At 45.4% G+C, this 13,056-nt stretch overlaps 1 protein-coding gene across 1 annotated transcript in view; it reads left to right on the top strand.

The window, feature by feature from the left end:
• ARFGAP3 (ADP ribosylation factor GTPase activating protein 3) overlaps positions 1-13,056 on the top strand; it is a 51,016-nt gene that overhangs the window by 18,619 nt on the left and 19,341 nt on the right. Inside the window, exons 5-10 of the mRNA XM_061418766.1 lie at positions 651-734; positions 2,001-2,085; positions 4,274-4,336; positions 5,646-5,692; positions 6,192-6,334; positions 12,651-12,779. Coding sequence (XP_061274750.1) covers positions 651-734; positions 2,001-2,085; positions 4,274-4,336; positions 5,646-5,692; positions 6,192-6,334; positions 12,651-12,779 — 551 coding nt within the window. The remainder of the gene's footprint in view (positions 1-650; positions 735-2,000; positions 2,086-4,273; positions 4,337-5,645; positions 5,693-6,191; positions 6,335-12,650; positions 12,780-13,056) is intronic.

The raw sequence follows: 13,056 nt of genomic DNA, 5'->3' as shown, positions 1-13,056 counted from the left end.
TGGTCCACATTAAAAAAAAAAATTCTTAAAAAAATGAAGATAGCTTCTTAGTGGATATTGTTGACTCTGAGCCCGTGGCCAAGGGCACTGTGGCTTGAGCTGAGTGAAGCTCATCTAACTGCGTCTCTGTGTTTAGTTACACGAGGTGGCACTTAGCACTGAGATCGGGGCGTCGTAAATGACATACGCTAATGCAAAGCACAAAAGCGTGTCAGTCAGTAGACCGTGAAAAGCACCCGTGCTTGCAACTGGAGCTGAAACAGGGACCCGAGCATCGCACCGTGGCTGACACGTTCTCTGCATCTCTGCACATGTTCAGGCAGGGCGGCAGATCCAGGGTCACAAGTTAATTGCAGAGTAGGCGAATTCACAAATGTGGAATCCACAAAGCATGGAACGTGCGCCTAGACGTGAAGTCCTCGATCTTCCCCTTTCAGAAATGGCTTGGGGAACTGCCTTTTGTCTTCCACGGGGCTTGGCAGCACAAGTTACTAAATCAGTGCATTGCTAAAATGTGCTCAGGAGCCCTGACTTTACAATACTGGAAAGTACGGATCTTTAGCGACAGGCCTCTGGAAAGGGAGGGAACTGTATTAAATAAACCCTCGAAAGCAGGTGAAGCGCTGAGCTGTGCGTGTGTTCTGTTCCAGCTCTGGCTTGATAGCTGTGTGGTCCCGCCTTCGTCCCCGCCACCGAAGGAGGAAGATTTTTTTGCCTCTCATGCTTCTCCTGAGGTATGTGTTATGCTTTACATAGTTTTAAAGTGTGCTCCTCTGACATAAATTTTAAAGGGCACGTATTTAAAGTGTTTCAGTTAGGACAGCGTCTAAGCTGCTGTAACCAACAGCCCTGACACAGTCACTTACGGGAGAAATAAATTTCCCAGCAGTAGTTCAGGGTCATCCAGGGCTGCTCATCTCGTTGTGTAGCTCCGCTCCAGTCCATGACCTTTCCTGGCCAGTGGGAGAAGGACAGACATCCACATCCAGGGAAGCAGTGCCCCGGCCTTTTACAGTCTATAGAGGTAGCATTGCTTCTGCTTACATCCTGCCATCTAGAATTCAGTCCCACGCCCTGTACCCAGCTTCCTGGGAGGCAGAGGAGGTCTTACCAGGGGCCTGCCCAGTGCATTTCAGAGCTTTGCAATTGACAAAGAACAAAGACAGTTTGGGGAACCTCCCTGGCTGTCCAGTGGTTATAACTCTGCGCTTCCCATGGGGGGAGTGCAAGTTTGATCCCTGGTCAAGGAACTAAGATCCCACAAGCTGCACAGTGTAACCAAAAGAAAGAATGAAGACATTTGTTTAAACCCAGATTTGAAAAGGGATTTGAATCGCATTGCCCCTGTTAGCTGTGTACATAGAGCACCTCTCAAGGCTGTTGAGAGAATGAACATGTGATGGAGAACTAGCTGTAGGTCTGTGTGCACGTGTGGGTTGGTGTACACACACAGGGTATATGACCTAGCTCTGTCCACTGTGAGGCCTAGAGACAGAGACGCCCCAGGGCGACAGGCACACCCCGCACCCACACCCTCACTTCTCAATGCTGTTCTCCAATAAGAGGAACCAGGGCTACCTTTGGAGAGGTGGCCGATTCTAGGACTGGAGTTGCATGGGCAACCAGAGGTGCTGGAAGTAAGGGAGCGCTAGGAGGCCAGGGCGGGGGATTGGATGAGGATGTGGCTGGAGATGGTCAGAGCTGGATCCGTTTGAACAACAAAAGAAATAAGATAGTACTGAGCTGTAACACAAAGCACTGACCAATAGCCATGAGTCCGTTACTGATGTAAATGGATGATTGCCTAAAGGAATGGAGGGAAGGGACAGTCTTCCTTACAGAAAATTCTAAATCACACGTACACTTTCCACCCTTCAGGACGTGGGGCTTAACCCGCTCCCCCGGCATGTGGACCGGACTTAGTGACTTACTTTTTTTGAAGTTTGTTTTTTATGACTTTCCTTGCTTTGCTGTTAACGACTTTTCTCCCCTGGCTTCAGGTGAGCAGTACGGGGTGGGCATCAGCACAGCCAGAACCTTCTTTAACGCCGAGGAGCGTGGACACACCTCCAGCAAGCAGTGAAGGTAAGACTGAGACTCGTGTTGCAGTGCCGGCCCGTGTGCCCCGGGCCTCTGCAGAACTCCTAGAAAATGAGGCCCCTGCATTTACCAAGAATAGGGAAAGACGCCCGTGGTCCAGTATAAAACGGGGAGAGAGGATTACTGAACATGGAGTATGTATGACCTCACTTTTGTAAAAAACAAATAGCCAAATTCACATATTCAGTTAATACTAGAAAATGAAATTGCTAAAGGTTCGTCTAGTCAAGGCTATGGTTTTTCCTGTGGTCATGTATGGATGTGAGAGTTGGACTGTGAAGAAGGCTGAGCGCCGAAGAATGGATGCTTTTGAACTGTGGTGTTGGAGAAGACTCTTGAGAGTCCCTTGGACTGCAAGGAGATCCAACCAGTCCATTCTGAAGGAGATCAGCCCTGGGATTTCTTTGGAGGGAATGATGCTGAAGCTGAAACTTTGGCCACCTCATGCGAAGAGTTGACTCACTGGACAAGACTCTGATGCTGGGAGGGATTCGGGGCAGGAGGAGAAGGGGACGACATAGGATGAGATGGCTGGATGGCATCACTGACTCGATGGGCGTGAGTCTGAGTGAACTCTGGGAGTTGGTGATGGACAGGGAGGCCTGGCGTGCTGTGATTCATGGGGTCGCAGAGTCAGACATGACTGAGCGACTGAACTGAACTGAACTGAACTGAGGAGTTTTACTTTCAACTTGATACAATTTTGAAGTGACTGAACTTTTATCATGAGTATATGTTACTTTTATAATCAGAAAAGTGAAAGTAAAAGTCGCTCAGTCATGTCCCACTCTTTACAACCCCATGGACTATACAGTCCATGGAATCCTCCAGATGAGAGTACTGGAGTGGGTAGCCGTTCCCTTCTCCAGGGGATCTTCCCAACCCAGGGATCGAACCCAGGTCTCCTGCGTTGCAGGCGAATTCTTTACCAGCTAAACCACAAGGGAAGCCCAAGAATGCTGGGGTGGGTAGCCTAACCCTTCTCCAGAGGATCTTCCCAACCCAGGAATCAAACTGGAGTCTCCTGCATTGCAGGCGGATTCTTTACCAACTGAGCTATCTTATAATCAAAAAAAAAAAGATTCCAATTTAGAAAACTATGGGCTTCCCCAGTGGCTCAGCAGTAAAGAATCAACCTGCCATGCAGGAGACATGGGAGACATGGGTTCAATCCCGGGATCAAGAAGATCCCTGGAGGAGAAAATGGCAACCCATTTCAGTATTCTTGACTGGAGAATCCCATGGACAGAGGAGCCTGGTGGACTGGTCTATGGAGCTGCAAAGAGCTGGACACGACTGACGCAGCTGAGCACACGTGGACACGACTGACGCAGCTGAGCACACGTGCACACGACTGACGCAGCTGAGCACACGTGCACATGTTCTGTCAATGGTTGGTGTCTAATAATTCACGTTTGGTGATTTTGTTTTAGGATTATATTTATTGTAAATCTACTTACATCCCTTGCTTATGTTTAAAAAAAAACACCCGTGGATGAAAACATCAACATTTTCTGTTTTAAAATTGAGCATTTTTTGTAGCCAGAAAATTAGTGTAAATTAACAACAACAAGGAATCATTTTTCACCTAATCAGTGAACTGCTGGCGGGTGGGCCCCTCAGTCGTGCTGGTCTGTGAGAGTCAAGCCTGGAACTGCTTTAAGGAATTTAGTGTAACAGGAAGGACTAAAGAGTCAGCAACCTCAAGATCAGGTGATGGTCCTGAGAAGCCTTAATGGAATTCCTAACCAGGATCAGTGTTTTAAATCAACTAGAAAACTCAGCAGATTTCTTGGCAACTGAAAATTTAGGTTTTCTATCATTGATGTGACTCACATTAGACTTGCCAGATGTTAACATCTGTTGGGGTATAGTACACATATGTACTAGGTATCTCAGAACGGTTTACTTTAAAACACCAGACCATAAGGTAGGATTCCAGATTATAATGATTAGGGAGACCACTAACAAAGCGACTGGATACAAAATACACTTCTATTTTAATGGACTTTTAAATTCTTAGAGTGATAAAATATGGAGCTAAAAAGAAAAGACAATCATTGATCTACCTGGATAAAATTTGTAGTACTGAACAAGTTGGATGTGTTACATATTCAAAAGCACATTTGATGAATCTGTTTTCTGCACTGATACCAATATTTTTAACTTTCAGGTGTACCAGAGCAAGGACCAAGTGTGGAAGGTCTTAATGTACCAACAAAGGCTGCTGTAGGTGGTATGTGTTACCCTGTAGTCTGCTTTAGAGGTTAATTAAGAAAAAAATGAATCCTGTGTGTACATTGTGCCTAGAGCTTACAGTGTAATGAGATCTATTTAAACGAAAAGTGCCCTTCGCTTTTGGCCGCTTGCTGACTGGGAAACGCATTGGCCTGTGCACCTGGCCAAGCTTGCTCTTGATGCTTTTGGATTTGCTGGTTTATGTCCCGGCATAGGCAGAGGGCAGAGCAGCCACGTCAGTCCTGGTTACTCAAGAACTCTTAGCGTGTTCTTTCTGAGTTTATTGTAGGTGAACTTAATCTCTAAGTTTTCAGTATCAGGGAAATGTAATCTGAAATTAGTGCATATCACACTGCATTAATTGGAAAGCAACAGCTTTGGTGAAAAATAACCAAACTATTAGAAATGTTCCAGGTATTTCCATCATGCATTAATAGAAGTGTGGGAAGCTGGAAGCAGGTTATATGACTACTCCAGTGCATATCTAAAAGAAAGTGAAGAAAAGGAGGATTTCCATGAATGTCTTTTTTTGTACTCAAAATATAATAATGTTATTCTCCCATTAAGGACTAAAAATTTTTAATCTTTGTGGTTTTATGCTATCTTTTCCTGTTAAGTCACATTCTCATTTTTGTAAGAAAAAAAATTAGATTTTATTCTTACTGGGTCTCTTACACATAATTCTAAACAGAGTATATAATCTATGGTTAAAATTTACCCAGAAAACAATTTTTAAGAAACTGTATCTAAAAGCGTCATATATTTTTGTACAATTTAGTAAGTAATGCTACCAAAATTATAGAATGTTTTCTATTTCTGATTAGTTAGTATGATAAAATCTGTACATAAATCAGGGTGGAAAAGCACTTCACTGGCTGCTTTAGTTGTATACATAATGCCTGGCTAACTTTATATTTTAAAACAATTTTGCAAGTTTTTGAAGAGTAGAGATATACTAAGCGAGTTTGTTCTAATATACAAAATGCTCGTGAAGAAAGTGGTGAATGAGGCAAGCTCAGGCTGTTTATTTCTCTGCAATATGGTGTTTCCCCCACTCTCCCCAAAATACATATACTCTCTGAGTTTGGATGCAACCTGAAAACACTGAGGACTCTATTTTGGTGAAGCTCTGTTCATCTAAAACACATTGAGGTTCTTGAGCCTCTGGATGACGAACTAACGTGGAAAATGTGATCGTCCCTTAAATAATAAAATGCAGTATCTTAAGATTTTTTAAAAAATACACTAAAAATAGGAAAATTATGTATTTCCAGTGGTCTGACTTTCTACCTTTTGTCTTTTGACAGAGGTTTCTTCTATCATAAAAAAGAAACCAAATCAAGCTAAAAGAGGAGTGAGTATTACGTATAAACTGTCTGCTGATTGAGCTCTGAAATGGCTTATGGGCTTGAGGAAGCCCCCTTTGTCATTTTTATTTCTATTGTTTTTGAGCCACAATCTGATAAATGTGGCTCTGATAAAAAGTTCGTTTTGTTCAATGGAGTGACGTTATACGTGGTGAAAATTTTCTGCAGTGAGTGTTTCACATTTCTCTGTCGGCGTTAAAACTCTGAAAAAAAATCAGCCGAGACTCCCTGGGATCTCTGTCACGCAGCAAGGCTGGGAGGGTTGTCAGCCCTGAATCCTGACCTCATCACTTGCCAGCTGTGTGATCTTGGTCAAGTCTCTTTACTGACAAGAGCTCAGGTCCTCCTCTGTCACCTGGAGACGATGACCGCGCCGGCCTCACAGAGGCATGAGGACTAAGTGATAACCCTCAGTAACTGCCAGCTGTCGTTGCAAATGTTTTCAAACAGTTTGGGTAAAACGTAATCTTCTACTGTATCCTCCAGCTTGGGGCCAAAAAAGGAAGTTTGGGAGCCCAGAAACTATCAAATACGTGTTTTAATGAAATTGAAAAGCAAGCCCAAGCCGTCGATAAAATGAATGCACAGGAAGACCTTCTGTCCCGGGCAGCACCTAAGGAAGAATCCATGTAAGTGTGATCAAATCATAATACAATTCTAGTGACGACAGTTATTAACTGGGCTTCCCAAGGTGGCACTAGGGGTAAAGAACCCGCCTGCCAATGCAGGATCCCTGGGTCAGGAAGATCCCCTGGAGGAGGGCATGCAACCCACTCCAGTATTCTTGCCTGGAGACTATCCCATGGACAGAGGAGCCTGGCGGGCCACAGTCCATGGGGTCGCAAAGAGTCAGACAGGACTGAGGTGACTTAGCACGCATGTAACACGCAAAGCTGTTAACTGACTCTGAGATTTGGTTTCCAAATGCCATTTATTTTTACATCTGTGTGTGAGGAGGGAAATGCAAATTTTGGTTTTATGAGAGTTAATACCACACGGACGTGTAGATGAGAAGGAGAGAGACCAGTATTTAGGGAGGGCAGCCACTGTTTCCAGTTGAAGTTGTGTGGACAGGCTTTGGGTGGGGTCAACAAGAAGGGAAGGACAGAGATGTGTCAGGAGGTACTGCCACAGGAAAGACGCTCAGCGTCGTTAGTCATCAGGGAAAAGCCACAGGGAGACACCTCCTCACTCTCAGGGAGCTGTGATCAAGAAGACGGAAAACAAGTGTTGGTGAGAATTAAGAAACTGGAGCCCTCATGCTTTGCTGGTGGCAAAGTTACCATATGACCCAGCAGTTCCACTCCACAGTATATTCTCAGAGAAAAGTAATGTATATGCCCACAAAGCCAGACAAAAACTTGTACACATGTTCATAGCAGTATTAATCCCTATAGCTGAAAAGTAGAAACAACCCAGATCTCCAGCAACTAGTGAACAGATGAACAAAATGTAGTGTCCATACAGCAGAATATTATTTAGCCATGAAAAGGGATAAGGTACTGGTACATGATGCAGCATGCACAAATCTTGAAAAATTTGTGCTGAGAAAGACACTGGCCACAAAAGACCCATATTTTATGATTGCTTAGATGTGGGTTGTCCAAATCAGGCAAATCAAGAGACAGAAGCGGACTGGTGGTTTCCAGGGGCAAGGGCAGAGGGGAGAATAGGGTGGACTGTGGCTGGGTGGGATTTCTTCTGGGGTGGTGAAACTGTTCTGGAATTAGTAGAGGTGATGGTGACAGCCCTGTGAATATGCTAAACTGAATTGTGCATTTTAAAAAGGTGAATTTTATGATACGTGAATTTTATCTCAGTAATGAAAATGATGTTTATAACGTGAAGCCCCATTGGACCTGGCGACTAAATTCTAATTGTACGATGGAAGGTTTTGGGTATGGTGGTATCTCCGGAGGTATTGAGCCTGGATCTCGAAGAGGTCTCAGAGTCAGACTTGAGGGTGGTGGCAGAGAGAGGAAGGAAGAGCCTAGGAGGATGAGGAAGAGGGAATCCAGGCGGGGGCTCTGGGGTCCTGCCTGGATTGGAGACGTTGGAGTGATGGCGTGGGTTGCCCTGAAGTCAGACCAGCCGGGGGTTTTGCATCACATCTGAGGAGAGTGCCATGAAGCAGGGGTGTGTTTTGGAAAGTGCGTTTGGTCATGATATCCGGGGCCAAAAGAATGGGGGAAAAACTGGAAGCCAGGAGGCCAGACCAGGGACTTGTTTTAAGTAGCTCCTTAAGGTTCTTGAGAGGATGTCATTATGTTGACAACAGAAGGGACACACGGCTGTCTGGAAAGGCTGGTGACTGGGCATAAGGGTCCAGGTCATGAAGAGAGGAGAGGTGTCTTGGATTCCCGTTCTGTACACGTGTGCGTTTTATTTATATGGTGTTTCTCTTGTTGTCATGAGTATCTCGTGTGTGTGTTAGTCACTCAGTCATGTCTGAGTCTTTGTGATCGCATAGACTGTAGCCCACCAGGCTCCTCTGTCCGTGGGGACTCTCCAGGCAAGAACACTGGAGTGGGTTGCCACGCCCTCCTCCAGGGGATCTTCCCGACCCAGGGACTGAACCTGGGTCTCCCGCATTGCAGGCTGATTCTTTAGGAGCCACCAGGGAAGCCCCTATCTCTTTTAGCGTGGCTTCATTACTACAGGCTGTATAATGAAGAAAACACTGCTACTTACTTTACAAGATTGTTAGGGGATTCATTTAGTTAATGCTCAGTAGAGTGCATCGGACAGTGCCTGGCGCAAGGTAGGTGCTCAGTCAGTGTAGCTTCTTGCTATTCACGCTCACACTTTCCTCAGTGGGCTTCCTACGATAAGCCTGGATCATTTGAAACGGGTGGTTACTCCTCATTGTCATTCAACTCACAGCACCTAGGGGGCAGCACTAAACTGTTATTTAGGTTAAATACTTGCGATGTCAAAGAGGCTTCCCTGGTGGCTCAGATGGTAAAGAATCCGCCTGCAATGCGTGAGACCTGGGTTCAGTCTCTGGGTTGGGAAGACCCACTGGAGAAGGGCATGGCAACCCATTCTTGCCTGGAGAATCCCCCTAGCGGGTTACAGTCCATGGGGTCGCAAAGAGTCGGACATGACGGAGCGACTAAGCTCACAGCACACAAAGGTGGCTCAATAGTAAAGAATCTGCCTGCCAAAGTAGGAGGCACGGGAGACTCGGGTTTGATCCCTGGGTCAGGAAGATCCCCTGGAGGGGGAAATGGAAACCCACTCCAGTATTCTTGTCTGGAAAATTCCATGGTCAGAGGAGCCTCACGGGCTACAGTCCATGGGGTCACAAAGAGTCAACACTACAGTTGGTTGTGATCCACACAGCCAAAAGCTTTAGCGTAGTCAGTGAAGCAGAAGTAGATGTTTTTCTGGAATTCTCTTGCTTTTTCTATGACCCAGTGGATGTTGGCAATTTGATTTCTGGTGTCTCTGCCTTTTCTAAATCCAGCTTAAACATCTGGAAGTTCTCCGTTCATGTGCTGTTGAAGCCTGGCTTGGAGAATTTTGAGCGTTACTTCGCTAGCATGTGAGATGAGTGCAATTGTGTGGTAGTTTGAGCATTCTTTGGCATTGCCTTTCTTTGGGATTGGAATGAAAACTGACCTTTTTCAGTCCTGAGGCCACTGCTGAGTTTTCCAAATTCACTGGCATACTGAGTGATTTGAGATGCTCTGTGTAAGACTCAATCTGAGCTGTCACAGACTTCACTTTGATGTCTCTGACTTAGCTAGCTTTCTTGACACTGAGAAAGGGGGAAGGTTCAATCTGAGTGTGTTTAGGAGTGGACTCCATGCAGATCACTCGTGCGTGAGGTTTTCCCAGAGAACCAGTAAAATCCTCGCCTGATGAGAACAGGAGATGGGGAATCAGAAAGCAGCAATCTCCTCTCTGCAGGTCAGGGGCGACAGGGACTAGTGCGTTAATATTAGAGACAGCACCAGCCTTAATCAGGACTGCTCGATACAGCTAAATGCAAACATGCAGATTGTGGGGTGTTTATGAACTGGTGTTTATGAACCCAATGAATCCCTTTGTTCAGAAGAGCTGCACTCCAGGCCCTGACCACCACCCTGCTGCTCAGACACATCACAGCTCAGTTTCACCAAACCAGTGCTGTGCCAGCTGTGAGAAAGTAGCCAGGCTTTGTTTGTTTGTTTACTTTTTAATATTTACTTATTTATTTGGGGCTTCCCTGGTGGCTCAGTGGTAAAGAATCTTCCTGCAATGCTGGAGATGCAGGTTCAGACCCTGGGTCTGGAAGATCGCCCGGAGAAGGAAATGGCAACCCACTCCAGTATTTTGCCTGGAGAATCCCATGGATAGAGGAGCCTGGTGGGCTACAGTCCATGGGGTTGCAAAACAGTTGAGACAACTTAGCGGCTAAACAACAATGTATTTATTTGTCTGCACTGGGTCTTAGCTGCGGCACGTGGGATCTTAGTTCCTCAACCAGAGATCGAGCCCAGGCCACCTGCATTAGGAGTGCAGAGCCTTAGCCGCTGGAGCACCAGGGAAGTCCCCAGGAGTGCCCGCACTTCATGCTAGTCTTCTGCAACTTCATTTCTTAACATGGCCGTAATAAAGTTAGTTCAGTCAGCTGTCAGGAGCAGTATCGATTTTTCCTGTGTGTTCTGAGTGTGAACTAAACTATCCGGGCCGCAGCCTCATCCTTACCGGGCATTTCGTCCTCAGAGAGGTCTGTGCGCACAGCTGGTAGGAGAGAGAGAGGAGCCAGGAGCTGCTCCTGGGCTCTCCCTGAGTCCTGAGGTCGTGGCCAGCCCTCCTCCATGCCGGTCCTGGAAGGGCTCCTCTACGTCTGAGAAGCGGGGAGTCCCAGCTTCTTTGTTCTGTTAGTGCTTCCGGAGCCTGCATGCTGAAGTGCACGCTTTTAGTGAGCGATAGCACCAGTTCCACGGCAGGTACCCCAAAAGGGAAAACTTCCCCATCTCATACTCTGTTGAAATTCTTCATCCCAATCCATTCATCTCCAGAAGACTGTTACCACAGTTATAGCTTTTTGTGATTTTAAACAGATCTACTGTTTTCTCCCCAAAATTATATTTGAAAGAAGATTGCTTATTTTCCTCCATCGAGTACAATTTGGCTGGGGGTGGGGGTGGGGGGGAAACAGTAGATGTGTTACCATTCCCTGATCTGACGGAATAACAGTAAAGAAAGCAGATGGCCACATTAAACCAGAATAGAGGGACTTCCCTGGTGGTCCAGCAGTTAAGACCCCAAGTTGCCAATGAAAGGGGCCTGAGTTCCATCCCTGGTCAGAGAACTAGATCTCACACGCCGCAACTAAGAATTCACATGTGGCAACTGCGGATCCTGTGTGCCGCTACTAAGACCTGGCACCGCCAAATTAAATATAAAAAGAATGAAGGCATCCATTTCTTTAATGCCAGCTTGTGTTAAACAATGTTCTTGCTGTAAAGAAATGTCTAGCGGGAGCAGCATATGTACAAGCAACAAAAAAACCGGAATAGGAATCCTGCGTGACTCATTAAGAAGGGAAACAGCAAAAGCAAGATTATCTTCTCCTAGTAAGAAGTTCTGTTATCACTTCCTTTCACTACAGAGAAATGTATTTATATTATTAGGGAGTTTATATAGTACCGTTCTCATGAGGAATTTGTGACATTTTATATAATTTTCTGAAATGCACAGTATCTTAGAAATCTTGATAATGTAGGTATATCATTTTTCAAGTCCTTGAAATTTTGTTGCTATTTACTAATATGATAATATACTCTTGTGAATATAGGCCTGGTTTTCTTCATAAGAAAGTAAGTATATATAGCATTTTTGGAAACGTAGAAATAAGGGACAGTGTTTCATTCCTCTCCCCTCCCTCCCCCCTGCTGGGTGCGTTATTTGTCACACGTATTTGTAGATGGGTGATGAGTATCTGGTGGTGCAGAGGAAACTGTTGACAGGAATGGCAGCTCCATTTTGAATTCTCTCAGAGCCTGGTTCCATAAAGAGACCTTGTGGGGGACTTCCCTAATGGTCCAGTGGCTGAGACTCCGTGTTCTCAATGCTAGGCAGCCTGGGTTCGATCCCTGGTCAGGAAACTAGATCCCACACGCCGCAGCTAGAGATCCTGTGTGCCACAGCTAAGACCCATTGCAGCCAAATAAATAGTTTTTTAAAAAAGAGAGAGAAACCCTATGGGAAATTTTCTTGTAAACTGAAGAATTCTTTTGCAATGCAGTAATGCCTTCTTAATGTATCTGTTAAGTCAAATATATTTATATATATATATGAAAAGTGAAAGTGTTAGTCACTCAGTCATGTCCAACTCTTTGCGACCCCATGGACTGTAGCCCGCCAGGCTCCTCTGTGCATGGAATTCTCCAGGCAAGAATATTGGAGTCATTCCCTATATATTTGGACTTCCCTGGTAGCTCAGCCAGTAAAGAATCTGCCTGCAATTTGGGAGACTCGGGTTTGATCCCTGGGTCGGAAAGATCCTCTGGAAAATGGATGGGCTACCCACTCCAGTATTCTTGAGCTTCCCTGGTGGTTCAGATGGTAAAGAATCTGCCTGCAATGCTGGAGGCCTGGGTTTGATCCCTGGGTTGGGAAGATCCCCTGGAAGAGGGCATGGCAACCCACTCCAGTATTCTTGCCTGGAGAATCCCATGGACAGAGGAGTCTGGTGGGCTGCTGTCCATGGGTTGCACAGAGTCGGACACAACTGAATTGACTTAGCAGCAGCAATAGCGGCATGCACCTTTTCTTGAGCATCTACTCAAAAGAAATCTTTATGCAAAAAATGCCAGCTTGCCTTTATAATCATTAATCATGGAAAGCTGCAGCAAGCTAACAGCATGTGACATGTTTAACACTGTTGGTATTTTAACTTAAGAGCACAGAATTAGCGCTAAGTTAAGGAGCATTTGGTTTTCCTGGCAGCGTTTCATCATTACGATTAGCCTATAAAGATCTTGAAATTCAGATGAAGAAAGATGAAAAGGTGAACATGAGTGGCAAGAAAAAGGCAGAATCAGAGAGACTTGGCATGGGATTCGGAAATAGCAGAAGGTAAGACTCTGCTTTCTTGGATTTTACAATTTAAGCTAATTTGCTAATCACACGTGGACTTTCCTTGTTAATTTCCATTTCAGGAATGTCTTCTCCTTGTTCACGTCCTTCAGTTGTTGTGCTCTAATACAGTCGGCCCTCAGCGCTCTCTATCTAGGGGTTCTGCCTTTGCAGACTCAACCAATCTGGGATTTGAATATACTGGGATAGGGAGAATTCCAGAAAGTTCCAGGAAGCAAAACAAAATTTTCTGCATGTATGATACTTAAGGACAATG

Source organism: Bos javanicus, chromosome 5, assembly GCF_032452875.1.
Source record: "Bos javanicus breed banteng chromosome 5, ARS-OSU_banteng_1.0, whole genome shotgun sequence".
Taxonomy (NCBI): Eukaryota; Metazoa; Chordata; class Mammalia; order Artiodactyla; family Bovidae; genus Bos; species Bos javanicus.
The sequence above is the reverse complement of the archived record's forward strand: the minus strand, read 5'-3'. Positions and strand labels throughout refer to the sequence as shown.